Below are 14,694 nucleotides of genomic sequence, written 5' to 3' on the forward strand. Positions count from 1 at the left end.
TGCCTCCAGATATGTTCCCCGGCCTTCTTGAGTCTTTATTCACAGACTGTGTTCTCAGGGAAGTTCTCTTTAGCCTAAATAAAGTAGCAATCTCCTCCCTAGCATTCTGTAGCTTCCTTCCCTACTTTTCCCCAAAGCACTCACCACCCTCTAACATACTGTTTACACTTTGTTTGTTTGTTGTCTCTCCCTGAGAATTTAAGCTTAAAGAGAACAGGGCACTTAAATCTGTTTGCTTACCGCTAGCAAATAGCTTGTGCTTGGATTAGAGACTCATCGTGTATAAGATAATTTAAAAATAGTGTAATCAAGAGGAATCTGTTTCTGTTGGAAATAGATACCCTTTTACTGAGCAGCCCTCAATTCCTGGACATCTGTCTCATAGCCGTAAAAGCATATGAACTAGGATATATGTCTTACAGTTATTAATGTAGCATTGCTTGATGTGCCTAAAACTGGAAACAAGTAAATGTCCTTTAGTGAATTAATAGTGATATAGCCCCACTGTAAAATATTATACAGTAATTGAAAAGAAAGTTACATATGTCTGGGTGAGAGACAATGATGAAGAGATGAAGCCTGGAAAATTAGGGAAATATTTAAGAGAATTGATAGGACTTAGGTACTTGGGCTGTAAGAGGTGAAGGAAAGGGAGTCACACTGACAGTTCTTTGTTGTGTATTGATGTTTTTTTCAAATGTCTACACTCTGGTTTTTCTTTGGTTGTTTTGATCTGATTTTGACCTTTTTTTGTACATAGAAGTTCTTACCTAGTAAAAATGTATCTGCCTATTCCTTAATGACCTGTAGGTTTCATGTCATAGAAGGATTTCTCCACCATGCAGTTATAAAAATGCCCTACCATATTTTTTGCTAATATTTTTGGCTTAATTTTTTCATATTTATGTTTTTGCTTTCTAGGATTTATGTTCAAAGGGATGATGTAGGGATTTAGCTTATTTTCCAGGAAGCTCAGCTAGTTAAACCAGGATTTTGGCTATTTTTGATGATAACTGTAGAAGAGGATTTCTTCCTCTTCTTTTAAAAATAGGATTTAAGCAATTTGAAGAATTATAGGCAAAGTCAGGTTCAGATTAGGTGGTACTTAGTTATCAGTTAATTGAGATCAGTGTTAAATATCTGGATGTTTTTGCAATCTTTTTTTTTTTTTAAGATTATTTATTTGAAAGAGTTACACAGAGAGAGAGAGAGAGGTCTTCCAGTCTTCCATCTGCTGGTTCACTCCCCATTTGGCCACAACAGCCTGTGTTGATCTGAAGCGAGGAGCCAGGAGCTTCCTCCAAGTCTCCACGTGTGTGCTGGGCCCAAGGACTTGGGCCGTCTTCTTCTGCTTTCCCAGGCCATAGCAGAGAGCTGGATCTGAAGTGGAGCAGCTGGGACTCGAACAGGTGCCCATATGGGATGCCGGATTGCAGGCTTTACCTGCTATGCAACAGTGCTGGCCTTGCAATCTTTGTTTTAATTAGTGCTCTTGACTACACATTAAGGAAACAATTTTTCCATAAATCTATGCTGGTTTGTGTCAGATCAGTAAGCTGGAAGTGACTTTCATATGCATCATTGTATTTTGCATCTTTGAGTTTTTAAGAGCTTCATCTGTATGTTTATATCCTTCCAAAATTCATGAGTTGACATTATATCCACCAAGGAGATGGTGAGAGGAGGTGGGGCCTTTGGAAGGTGGTTAGTTCTTAAAGTAGAGCCCTCCCAGGAGGGGTTAGTACCCTTATGAGAGAGAGCTGTCTCACCCTGCCTTTATGAAGACTGTCATCTGTGAGTGGTGGTGACAACATAGCCCTCACCAGATACCAGTTCTGCTGGTGCCTTGATGTATTTCCAGCTTCGAGAGCTGTAAGAAATCCCTGGTACCAGTCCCGCCCCCTCCAGTGTAGGGGAGGTTATGGTCAGAATGAGCTAAGAAATGATCTGTGAGGAAGAGCCTGGGCTGTAAGTAAGGAAAGCTGGGCAAAGAATGCTTTCTAGCAGACTAGACAGGAACTTGAGCAGGCCACTTGTTTCCCACGTTAACCCTACTCCTTGCTGAAGTGGGGATGATTCCAGCTTGCTCACTCATAGAATGCCCTGTTGTCCAGTGCGGGTAGCCCCAAGGGAACTAAACTGGAGGATTGTAATCTTTTTCCTTTTTTTAAGTTTATGTGATAACCACAGAGGTTACCTGAGAAGTAGAGATGAATTAAATATAGCAGAGAGATGTGAGGTTTTGAGTCTTAGGAACTGAGAATTTTTCTTTTCAGTCTTTCCCTTGTTACTTATTTTCTGTTGCTTTGGGTCTTACTTTGGGCCATCTTCTGCTTTCCAAGATGCATTAGCAAGGAGATGGATTGGAAGCAGAACAGTGGACTTGAACCAGGGCTCCAATTTGGGATGCCAGCATTGCAGGCAGCAGCTTAATGCGCTGCACCACAATGCTGGCCCTTGAACAGACATTCTTTTTTTTTTTTTTTTTTTTTTTTTTTTTGACAGGCAGAGTGGACAGTGAGAGAGAGACAGAGAGAAAGGTCTTCCTTTGCCGTTGGTTCACCCTCCAATGGCCGCCATGGCCGGTGCGCTGCGGCTAGCGCACTGCGCTGATCCAATGGCAGGAGCCAGGTGCTTCTCCTGGTCTCCCATGGGGTGCAGGGCCCAAGCACCTGGGCCATCCTCCACTGCACTCCCTGGCCACAGCAGAGAGCTGGCTTGGAAGAGGGGCAACCGGGACAGAATCCGGCGCCCCGACCGGGACTAGAACCCGGTGTGCCAGCGCCGCTAGGCGGAGGATTAGCCTAGTGAGCCGCGGCGCCGGCTGAACAGACATTCTTAACTTTACTAGTCAAAGAAAAGAAAATTTAAAAAAACCAAACCCCCTTTACTATTTAGCTTACTGTGTCTTCCTTTCATATGAAGGATATTCAAAAATTTCATGGGATGTGTGTATTATGAAAATTCTATGCATGGATTTCAGAATTTTTTTGCATCCAGATAAACCTAACTTTTAATTTTATTGTTTTGATAACTTCTTTGAAATATTGTCATATTTAGTGCTTTTGTGTCTTAAGGCCACTTCCTGTATCCACTGTAGAGTCATGAAGATGTTTCCCCTTTTTTAAAGAAGTTTTAAATTCATTAATTTATTTGAAAGGCAGAGAGAGACATAGACAGATAGGGACAACTTTCATATACTGCTTCACTCCCCAAATGCCTGTGATGGCTTGGGCTGGGTCAGGCTAAAGCCAGGAGCCTGGAACTCAGTCTGGGTCTCCTACATGGGTGGCAGAGACCCAGCTACCTGAGCTGCCTCCCAGGGTGTGCATTAACAGGAAGCTGGAATCAGAACCAAAAGCGGGGTGGGGACTCCAATTCAGGTACTCCAATATAGGATGCTGGTGTTTCCAGTAGTGGTCTCACTGGTGCACCAAATGCCTGCCCCTCTCTAATTTTTTCCCCCAAATTCTTTATTTTTTAAAAACTTTTTGATTAGCATGTATACTTGTACAGGGCATAGTGTAATCTTTCAACACTTGGATAAGTGCAGACTGATTAAAGCAGGGAATTGGTGTCTCCACTTCCCCACCCTTTCTCTGTATTTGCAGCCAACCAGCTCCTCTCTTTGAGGTCTTTATACAGTGTATAGTACGTTGTTGTGAACTATAGTTACCCTACTGTGCTGTGGAACCCTGGAACCTATCTCCTTTCTGTATTTTTGGTATCTTTTATTCAACCTCTCTCCAACGCCCTCCCCGACTTTTCCCAGCCTCTAGCAGTCACTATTTTAAATTCAGATCAACTTTGTCTTTAACTTCCACATAGGAGAAAAAATAAGCAGATGACTAACCCATAGTTCAAATGGTTCAGAGCAACCATGAGTTTACTTTCTCCATCTGAAAGATGGATATTTACCAAGTATATGAACTGAAGTTTACTTCTGTTTTCACAAAACCTTTAAGAAATAAGTGTACAGACTTGTTTCATCTCTTTGCACTTGTGGCAACTATTAAAGCCATTGTCTGCTGAGTAGTTTCTTTTTAGGAGTTAGGTTTTTATCTTAGTCATTAAAGAGTTTGAGCAAGGAGAATGATAAAGTTAAATTCCTGTTTTTAATTTTGTTGGTGGAGGTGCTGGGGGGGGGGTGACGATTTCTTGTCATCAGGAAAGAATATGTATGTGTATAGCTAGGGCAAGGTGTCCATGGTGGTCTGGCTTACAAATTCCGAGGGCTTCCTTCTCAGCCTTTCTGATCCTACAAGTATCTGTTCTAGATTCTTATGTGCCCAGTGCTAGTTGAGTTTCCATGTGTCTATAGGTGACTTCATTCATTCTGTTCAAAGAAAAACACTTTCTTTTGCTAACTCTTTCCTGACTTGGCAGCTAGTCATGCTCCCAAGTATTTAAGTGCTTTATTTAAACATATGTACACTTCGGTAAGGGGGGACAAAATAAGAGGATATTTTGAGTGGTTGATTCTGTCGAGATTTTCACTGTTTTTAAGGTAGACAGAGGAAGGTTTTTATGAGATATCAATGATGTTAAAATATTTGTTATTTAATTTATTATTTATTAAATGAGTGAATAAAAGAGTAGTTGTGTATACTTCTAAAATTGTGAATACCCAGATGGGAATTTGACCTCCCTATTGAGAATAGAAGTTATTTATGGTGATTAATCCTCCTTTTGAGGATACCTATATTGATTCCATATCTTGGCTCTTGTGAGTAGGGTGAGTAGGGCTGCAGGAAACAGGGGAGTGCAGACTTCTCTTTTGCATACTCATTTCACCCCTTGGAATATCTGCCTAGCAGGAGGACTTATGTCCGGTCTGTTTCTAGTTCTTTGAGGAATCTCTATACTGTTTTTCATTGATAACTAATTTACATTCCCACCAACAGTGTGTGAGTTCATTCAGGGTTCTCTGCATCCTTGATGGCATTGTTATTTTTTGATCTCTCTGACAATCTATTCTAACTGGGATGAGATGGTATCTTGTGGTTGATTTCCCTGATGGCTAGTGGAGTTGAACATTTTTTCATATACTTGTTGGTTGTTTGTATATCTTCTTTCGAGAAGTGTGTATTCAGGTCATTCACCCATTTTCTAAATCAAATTTTTTTTGTTGAGTTTGTTATATATTCTGAAAATGTATCCTTTGTCAGATGCATAGGTATTATGGGTATTTTTCCCCAATTCTCAGCTTGTCTCTTCACCCTGTTGATTGTTTCCTTTGCTATTCAGAAGCTTTTTAGTTTAATGTAATCCCATTTGTCAACATTTGCTTTTGTTGCCTGTGTATTGGAGGTCATATTAAAAAAAAATCTTTTTCCAGACCAATGTCCTGACATGTTTCCCCTCTGATCATTCTTTGAGTTGCTTATCTGGGAAGCAGACGTGGAGCTATGTGAATTTGAGAGCCTACGTAAAACTCTTCAAATCAGTTCCTTAAAATCTTGGAACACATCTTGGGAACATGTGATGAAACATCTTCCATTTGCCAACAGTCCTCTGCTCATGTGACTACCCCAAATAAACATAAACACTAGAATAATAACAAAGTGCTCTGGGTCATGTGTTCCACAAATCAGATTGTGCATTTAGAATGGCTAGAGAGGATTAGAAGTTGTTTTGCTACTCTAAATCATAGACTTCAGGGTAGATGTACTTGCCTGAGCACCAAAGAATCTTTTCTCTTTTAAGTGGTAAATTTACCATGCTTTCCATCTTAGATATTGTGTTAGGTCAGTCTTAACCAAAAGATAGATATTTCTTCTTTCTTTAGTTCTTTCCATAAACGGAAATGAAGTTTTTTTTTTTTTTTAAAGATTTATTTATTTGAAAGGCAGAGTTACAGAGAGAGAGAGGAAGGACAGAGAGAGAGAGATCAATCTTCCATCTGCTGGTTCACTCCCCAAATGGCTGCAATGGCTGGAGCTGGGCCAGTCCAAAGCCAGAAGCTTCTTCTGAGTCTCTCGTGTGGGTGTGGGGGCCAAATACTTGGGCCATCCTCCACTGCTTTCCCAGGTGCATTAGCAGGGAGCTGGATTGAAAGTGGAGTAGGTTAGGCCAGCGCCGTGGCTCACTAGGCTAATCCTCCGCCTTGCGGCGCCAGCACACCAGGTTCTAGTCCCGGTTGGGGCGCCGGATTCTGACCCGGTTACCCCTCTTCCAGGCCAGCTTTCTGCTGTGGCCCGGGAGTGCAGTGGAGGATGGCCCAAGTGCTTGGGCCCTGCACTCGCATGGGAGACCAGGAGAAGCACCTGGCTCCTGCCTTTGGATCAGCGCAAATCCGCAGTGCGGCGGCCATTGGAGGGTGAACCAATGGCAAAGGAAGACCTTTCTCTCTGTCTCTCTCTCATTGTGCATTCTGCCTGTCGAAAGAAAAAAAAAAGTGGAGTAGGCAGGACTTTAACTGGCGGCCATATTGGTATGCTGGTGCTGCAGGCAGCAGCTTAACCAGCTGCTGGTGTGCCATAGTGCCAGCCCCGAACTCCTTTTTTTTTTTTTTTTTTTTTTTTTTTTTTAATTTATATATTTTATTTGAAAGAGTTACAGAGAGAATGAGAGCCCAAGAGAGATGTCCTTCATCCTCTAACTCCCTCCTCAAATGGCTGGAGCTTCTTCTGAGTCTCCCACATGGATGCAGGGGCCCAAGTACTTGGGCCATCTTCTGCTGCTTTTCCAGGCTATTAGCAGGAAGCTGGATTGGAAGTGGAATAGCTGGGAAAGGAACCAGGGCCCATATGGGATGCCGGCATCATAGGCAGCGGCTTAACTCGCTATGCCACAATGCTAACCCTGGAATTGAACTTTTAATGACTAGTGTTGGTTAAAATTTGATTTGACTTTGAAGAGGAGATGTTTTAATCATTGTGTTGGGAATTTTACTTTTACATTCTAATGGATTTTTTATTTCATTTTGCTAGTTTAATAATGAACAAGTGTACCATTATTTTAGCTACGATAAATTTTTTGTTTAATTTTTTTCTAATCTAAGAGAGATATATTTACTTTCCAGGAATTACCCAACTCTGTCTTTCTTGTGATGGAGGTAGGTAGAATACAAGCTTCTGTTCAATTCATTTTAAATTCCCTTTGATTAATATGCACTTTAAAACTGATAGTAGATTATTATTTGAAAATTTGAATTAATGAAGTCAGTTCAGTCATCTAGATTTCTTCCATATAAGTAAGGAATATAAAATTTAAAAATTTTAATTCCATAATTATGTTTTTTAGACTAGATTCACATGATACACAAATGACTTTCTAAATAAAATGAACTGAGAATGGATTGAGTTAATCTTGAGTCACTGACCTTACTTTAATGACTTTTTCTTTTTCAATATCAGTATTGCAATGGTGGAGACCTGGCAGATTATTTGCAAGGTAATGTGTGTGTGTGTGTGTGTGTGTGTGTTCAGTATAGGTACTACTGCAGTCTGTTTAATACTAAGAAGTACTTTTGAAATATGCTGTCCTTGTTTTATACATTCCTATGAGACATTCAATAACTATTTTTGTGTATATTTAACATAGTCACTTTGCTAACAGTTTACTGTGGTTGTGTTCCTAAAGTTACCTGTGTGTAAATGCTGCTTTTGTGTGTGTGTGTTGAACACTGCGTAAGAGATGAGCCTTCTGCCCAGGAGGGAAGAAGCCAACTAGAATTTCTGTCCTTCAGAGGGCTCAACTGAGTTGCTGTCAGGGAACCTCGCATTTCTGACAAACTGGAAAATCTTAATGGAAGAATGTATTAAATAATGCATTTATGTGAATATGTCTTACAATTTAAAAAAATCCATTATGAAGAACTAAAGGTGACACTGAAATTATTTCATGGCATTGAATTAAGATTTTAGAACTGGATGGTGCATGAAATTTTGAATGCAAAGTGCATACACATAGGTTGTGAAGCATTCAAATAAAATTGTGTCTCTCCAAAGTATTTTATCATGTTAAAAAAAAAATAAGAGACAGCTTTCCCATCTGCTGATTTACTATCCAAATGCCTGCAGTGGCTGGGCCTGTGGGAAGAAGAGAACTCAGGTCTCCCAAATGGGTAGCAGGAACCCATTATTTGAACCATCCTACTACCTCCTGGGGTTTGTGTTAGCAGGAGCCAGAGCCAAGTACCAAACCTAGACACTGCAGTGTGGCATGTGAGCATCTGGGTTTGTGGCTTGTCCTCTATGCTAAACATCTCACCCCAGTATTTGATAATTAAAAAAATTTTTTTCTTAAGATTCATTTTATTATTTGAAAGCAGTTACAGGGAGAAGTAGAGACAGAGAGAGAGGTCTTCCATCTGCTGGTTCACTCCCTAGATGGCCTCAGTGGCTGAAGCTGTGCCGATCAGGAGCCAGGAGCCAGGAGCTTCTTCCGGGTCTCTCACGTGGGTGCAGGGGCCCAAGGACTTGAGCCATCTTCCACTGCTCTACCAGGCCATAGCAGAGAGCTGGATCAGAAGAGGAGCAGCCGAGACTAGAACTGGCACCCATATGGGATGGTGATGCTTTAGACCAGGGCTTTAACCCACTGCGCCAGCCCCCTAAAAAAAAATTTGTTTTCATTTTATTTAAGAGGTGTGGGTGGAGATCTTCCATTCACTGGTTCATTCCCCAAATGTCTGCAGCAAGTCAGGGCAGGGCCAGGCAGAAGCTAAGAGCTTACAGTTCCATCTAGTCTCCTCCATGAGTGGCAGGAACCCAACTACTTGAGCCATCAGCAGCAGCCTCCCTAGGGTGCTCATTAGCAGGAATTTGGATTAGAAGCAGGGTAGCTGGAACCAGGCTTTGCAGCGTGAGATGAAGGTATCTCAGGCAGCAACTTAACCACTGAGCCAAATGCCCGCCCCTAGTAATTTTTAAATCATGGAGATTTATTTTATTTGAAGATGGTGTCACTTGAGAAGTCATTAAGATGATTTTGGAACCATAATATTTCACTTGTTCCAGGTGTTAATGTTATTTTTATGTTTCTTAATTACAAATGGAAAGGTTATGTAGAACGTATTCTAAGAATTAGATGGACAAGAATGTCTTATCAAAAGATTTAAATAGAGTCAAAGATATTAAGTCTTTAATGTAGATTTGAGGAATTACATTTAGAACATTTACATTTGTTATATTTGAATGTGTAGTATATTTGAGTAATTATGTGCCAGACCTTTTTATAAAATCTTCATCATCAAACGTGTTATTTCGTTTAATCTTCATAACACTCTGTTATGTGGTTGGTCTCTTATCAGCTTTTATAGCTGAGGAAGTGGGCACAGGGATTCATTTTTTGGAGTTACACAGTGAGTGAAGGAGCCAGGATTTGAACAAGTTTAGCCTAACAATCAAGCCGTAAACCCTCATGCACCCCAGCACACACAGAAATGCTGTAGTGGTTACTACACGGTGATTACCTTTTAATGATATTCAGACTGCCTCTTTATAGTAGTAAAAGCATTTTTTTCTTAAAGGCATCTTTAGTTGAGAAACATCCAATGCTGGGACAGTAGTGTTGGGGAAACTGGGGAGAAAAAAGGAAAGAGAGAGATGTACGTTTGGCCTAGTGGATTAAGAAACTTCTTGGGGCGTGTTTCTGATTCTAGCTTGCAGCTCCCTGCTAATGCACACCCTGGGAGGCAACGAGTAATGGCTTAAGTTCTTGGATCCTTGCCATCCTTATGGGAAACTGAGTTGGAGTCCTAGCTCCCAGTTTTGGCCTGGTCAAGCCCTGGATGTTGTGGGCATTTAGGAAGTAATGGATGGGAGTTTATCTGTCTTCCTGTCTCTGTCTATCTGTCCCTCAAATAAATAAAATTTAAAAATAAAAGATAAGATGTGGGAACTCAGATCCTGAGAGGTATAAGCAATAGTGGTATCAAGTCTTTCTATTCAGAGATTTTGCCTGTATTTTTTTTTTTAAGATTAATTTATTTGAATGGCAGAGTGATATAGGGAGAGACAGAGAAAAAGAGACCTTCCATCTTCTAGTTCACCCCTGAAATGGCCACAACGGCCAGGGCTGAGCCAGGTTGAAGCCAGGAGCCTGGAACTCCATCCAGCTCTCTATGTGAGTGGCAGGGGCCTAAGTACTTGGGTCCTCTTCTGATGCTTTCCCAGACACATTAGCGGGGAGCTGAATCTGAAGCAGAGCAGCTGGGACTCAAGTGGCACTCTGATATGGTATGCCTGTGTCATAGGCAGAGGCTTAACCTGCTGTACCACAATGCTGGCCCACATTTTGCCTGTTTTTTATTTTTAATTATTTTTATTTTGCTTGTTTTAAATTTGTGCTTATGTGATGGTTAGAATTAAATATGGACATTTACCCAGATACTTGACTAATATGAAAAGCAGCTTAGTTTTTGGCTTGTAAAGGAGATTCACATTTGTTGTACTTACAGTATTTTAGTAATGTGGCCACTTTCAGCAGTAAAAACAGAAAGGGCAAAGCCAAAATCACAGGTGACAATGGAGGAAAATGCAAATCAGTTTTCTTTGTAACAGATTGGTTACATTTTTGGAGAAATCTAATATTTCTTCATGGACTTCAGTTATTAAAGTTAAAAAGTGAGTGAATGTGCATTTCTTTTCTTCGCTTCATGCTGTCTTTCACAACTAAATTCTGTTAATGGAATATGCAGATGATATTTGATTTTTTTGTGCTTAAATATTTATGTAATTCCTTTCCTGCCAGCTAAAGGAACTCTCAGCGAAGACACTATCAGAGTATTTCTGCATCAGATTGCAGCTGCCATGAGAATTCTGCATAGCAAAGGAATAATTCACAGGGATCTCAAACCACAGAACATCTTGTTGTCCTACGCCAACCGCAGAAAGTCAAGTGTCAGTGGTATTCGCATCAAAATAGGTAAAAGGCCATGCATTGTTTCATGGAAGAGACGTTTTTGAGACTCAGTGTTGTAGATAATTTTAGTTCAGCTTTATTGATGCAATGTTGAAATTTTTATTGAGTTCAGCGAGGTCTGTTTAGATATGTGAATCCTTTTTACCTTATTGCGTTGTGCAAGGGATCTTCAGAGTTTATGGGAAATACATCTTATAAAGATATCTTATACCAAAATAGACTTTTAATTCCATTTTCTATGAAGTTTTGGAAGTACCTTTGTATAATAAGTCTTAGACAAGGCCAGGCTGTAAATACGAATCTGAGTAGCAAGTGTTGCTTCTCTTGGTGGGGAAGCTGATGTAGTATAATACTGGCACCAGTCTTATAACCTTGATTCTTTACAGCTCATGGGATTTTGATGTAAGGATCTAAAAGGTCATCTGGTTCAGCCATTGGCTCTTGTTTGGTGCTCTTGTTTCTCAGAATTATTTGAAGCAGTAGGGGAAAAAATTCAAATTTTATATCTGTTGTTGATATTTGTTGAAGTATATTAGTAAACCACTTATTAATAATTAACATTTTCATACCCCTTGCTTACAAATCTGGCAGAGTAGTTACTTAGACATTTGATGGTATTTTTTATTTTATTGAAATTGATAACCACTTTTTTTCTTTGGTAGATAGTCTTATTCAATAAGCTGTTTATTTTTCACAATTCTTTTTTTTTTTTTTTTTTTTTTAAGATTTATTTATTTGAGTTACACAGAGAGAGAAGGAGAGGCAGAGAGAGAGTCTTCCATCCACTGGTTCACTCCCTAATTGGCCGCAATGACCAGAGCTGCACTGATCTGAAGCCAGGAGCCAGGAGCTTCCTCCAGGTCTCCCATGTGGGTGCAGGGGCCTGAGGGCTTAAACCCATCTTCTACTGCTTTCCCAGGCCTTAGCAGAGAGTTGAATCAGAAGTGAAGCAGCCGAGACTCGAACCGGCACCCACATGGGATGCCCGCACTGCAAATGGTGGCTTTAACTGCTATGCCACCGCACCAGCCCCCACAATCCTTTTTTTAAAAGGTTATTTATTTGAAAGAGTGACAGAGAAGGAGAGGCAGAAAGAGATCTCTTTGCTGGTTCACTCCCCAAATGTCTTCAATGGCTGGGGCTGGGCCAGTCTCAAGCCAGGAACCCAGAACTACATTCTGATCTCCCATGTGGGTGGTAGGGAACCAGATACATGAGCCATCAGCTGTTTTCCCAGGCACATTATCAGGGAGCTAGATCAGAAAGAGTAGCTTTCTGGACTTGAACCACCTCTCTTGATTTTGGATTGCTGGTGTCACAAGCAGCGGCTCAGCCCACTGAACCACAGTGATGGCTTATTTTTCATAACTCTTTTGTACCATCTTGTGCTTTGTTAAGTGTGAGCAAAGATATAATTTGTTTCTTGCCTTTTTATTTTGTGAAATAGCGGATTTTGGTTTTGCTCGTTACCTGCATAGCAACATGATGGCTGCAACACTGTGTGGATCTCCAATGTATATGGTGAGTGAGTGAGTGCATCCTTGTGTATTTAAAGCGTGGCATTAGAAACACTGGAATTTAAGTACAGTGGTCCCTCTTATCTGCAGGTCATGTGTTCCGGGACTTACAGGGCATGCCTGAAACTGTGGATTGTACTAAGCCCTGTATATCCTAAGTTTTTCCTGTAAGCACTGCCAGCATTGCTACATAGTGCCTGAATTAATATGTCCTTCCATGTTTTATACCCTAGTGCCTCCTTTGCATCATTACGCATGATTTTTGTTGGTACTGAAGTAAAATGAGGGTTATTTGAACATAAGCATTGTAATACTGAAACAGTTGATCTGGTAACTGAAAACGCTACTGAGTAGCTTCAGGTGGGTAGAGTGTATGGTGTAGATAGATTTTACCATGCTATTCAGAATGATGCGCAGTTTTAAGACTTAGGAATTTTCCTTTAATATTTTTAAATTATAGTTTATTGTGGACAACTGAAACTGCAGAAAATGAAACTGCAGATAAGATGGGACTACTGTATAATTCTTGTTTCCAAGTAAGGTGGTTTTATATAGTCTATGTTTATATTACTAACGTTAATTATATTAGTGATAATGCTATATACAGCATCATACATTGGTAGAGTAGGCTGTAAAATCAAGTCTAAGTCACGTTTGCTTATTTTAATTTTTTTAAATGATTAGTTATAGAAATCTATTAGCTTCAACTGAATATAAAAATTAATGAAGTTTTGTCAGGCTTACTTGATGCATCATGTTAGGGAGTTATTTAAAAAACGCCTTTTGGGGCACCTCTTCATCTGTAGGAAATGCTCATCTTGTGTGTTGCCTGTCTTAGCAAGATCCTATGGTGATTTTCTTACATGTCTTTACACTTAAAGCCAAAAAAATTTTAGCTTTCCTCTGTATCTTTTCACATAAATTTATCTTTTCACATAAATTTCACATAAATTTGTCTGATAGAATTGGGCTATTAAACTTTTGAACTAGTATGAAGTATTAAGCCTGGAAGTACATAATTCTGGAATTTCAGAGGAATACCTATTTCACTTCTTAGTTTAAAATGAGTTTATGTTAGGAAGTCCATTAAAAAAATCAACTTTGAGGTTTAATGAAACTAGTAAAGATTTAAAAAAAGTTTTTACACTAGATTTACTTCCTTGATCATAGTTTTACTGTTTATGTGGTTCATATTTTATAATTTAATTTTTAGTTTGCATTTTTTCTTGATTATGAGTTCAGTCTTGTAGAGTGTTTTGGCTGATTATTAAAGGAAGGTGACTCAGTAAGAAATTTACTAGAGACAGTAAATAAAAAGTGTTGCTTAGGAAATAAAATTCCACTATCTTTAAGTATATCTGACATTTCTATTTAATGTTTTTCCCAATTGGTGATATATTTTAAAAAAAGCAGCATTTGATGAGAAGCCTGAAAATACCTTTAACAAAGCAGCAAAGAAATGCCTTTACTTTTAGGATCATTTATTAAAAATTTTGTTGTTGTTCATTCATTTGAGGGACAGAGCTGCCATCCCTGGCTCTCTTCCTGATTGCCTGCAAGGGAAGGTGGGGTGGGTTGAAGTCAGGAGCCTAGAATAAGATCCAGGACTTTCAAGGAACTCAGTTACTTGTGCCACCCCGCTGCCTCCCAGGGGGTGAGTCAGGAACCCGAGCCAGGAATCTGCACGGCTTCCCCAGGGTGGAATAGAGGGCGTCTTGAGCACTAAGCTGAAGGCCTACCTCTCTATTGTTATCTTAATTCTCTTACTGTACTTTGTTTCCATAATGATATATAGAAACATTTGTGTCTACAACTTGTAACATAAATACAGAACTGTTTTTGATATTTTTAAATAAATCTCAATATAATAATGTAGTTCTAAGTTCATTGCAGTGTCATTTGTTTACAGAAATATCACAGTCTGTTAGTGTGTGTAACTTTATTAAGAGTTTGCCCTTTTCTAGTTAATTAGCATGTGTAGAGTAAGTCCAGATAACATGGCTTGTGTCTCTTGAATTTTTCTCTGCCTAGGCTCCTGAGGTTATTATGTCTCAACATTATGATGCCAAGGCAGACCTGTGGAGCATAGGAACGGTGATATATCAATGCCTAGTTGGAAAACCACCTTTTCAGGTAGGCTTTGTTCTTACAGCTTCACTTTTGGGATCTTATTTTACAATTGCCATTCGCTTATAAAATGAAAAGTACTCTGAAAGGAGTGTTTTTGGTTGCTTTGTCACTTACTTTGATTTTGTTAACGGCTAAAGCTGCTATGGTGAGCCAGAACACCTTTTTGCTTTTCCTCTTT

General features: G+C 39.7%; 1 protein-coding gene across 11 annotated transcripts in view; it reads left to right on the plus strand.

The window, feature by feature from the left end:
- ULK2 (unc-51 like autophagy activating kinase 2) overlaps positions 1–14,694 on the plus strand; it is an 84,625-nt gene that overhangs the window by 9,612 nt on the left and 60,319 nt on the right. For 10 of the 11 annotated variants that reach the window (XR_016224343.1, XR_016224344.1, XM_089318490.1 and 7 more), the window contains 5 exons: positions 7,025–7,057; positions 7,359–7,395; positions 10,699–10,872; positions 12,317–12,390; positions 14,418–14,519. Coding sequence is in view for 7 of the 11 variants with exons in the window: in XM_089318490.1 (XP_089174616.1) it covers positions 7,025–7,057; positions 7,359–7,395; positions 10,699–10,872; positions 12,317–12,390; positions 14,418–14,519 (420 nt within the window). In the remaining 4 variants the exon portion in view is untranslated. The remainder of the gene's footprint in view (positions 1–7,024; positions 7,058–7,358; positions 7,396–10,698; positions 10,873–12,316; positions 12,391–14,417; positions 14,520–14,694) is intronic. The other variant, XM_051824434.3, reaches the window with a different exon arrangement.

The sequence above is a fragment of the Oryctolagus cuniculus genome, chromosome 17 (assembly GCF_051225735.1).
Source record: "Oryctolagus cuniculus isolate XC-2025 breed Fujian yellow rabbit chromosome 17, ASM5122573v1, whole genome shotgun sequence".
Taxonomy (NCBI): Eukaryota; Metazoa; Chordata; class Mammalia; order Lagomorpha; family Leporidae; genus Oryctolagus; species Oryctolagus cuniculus.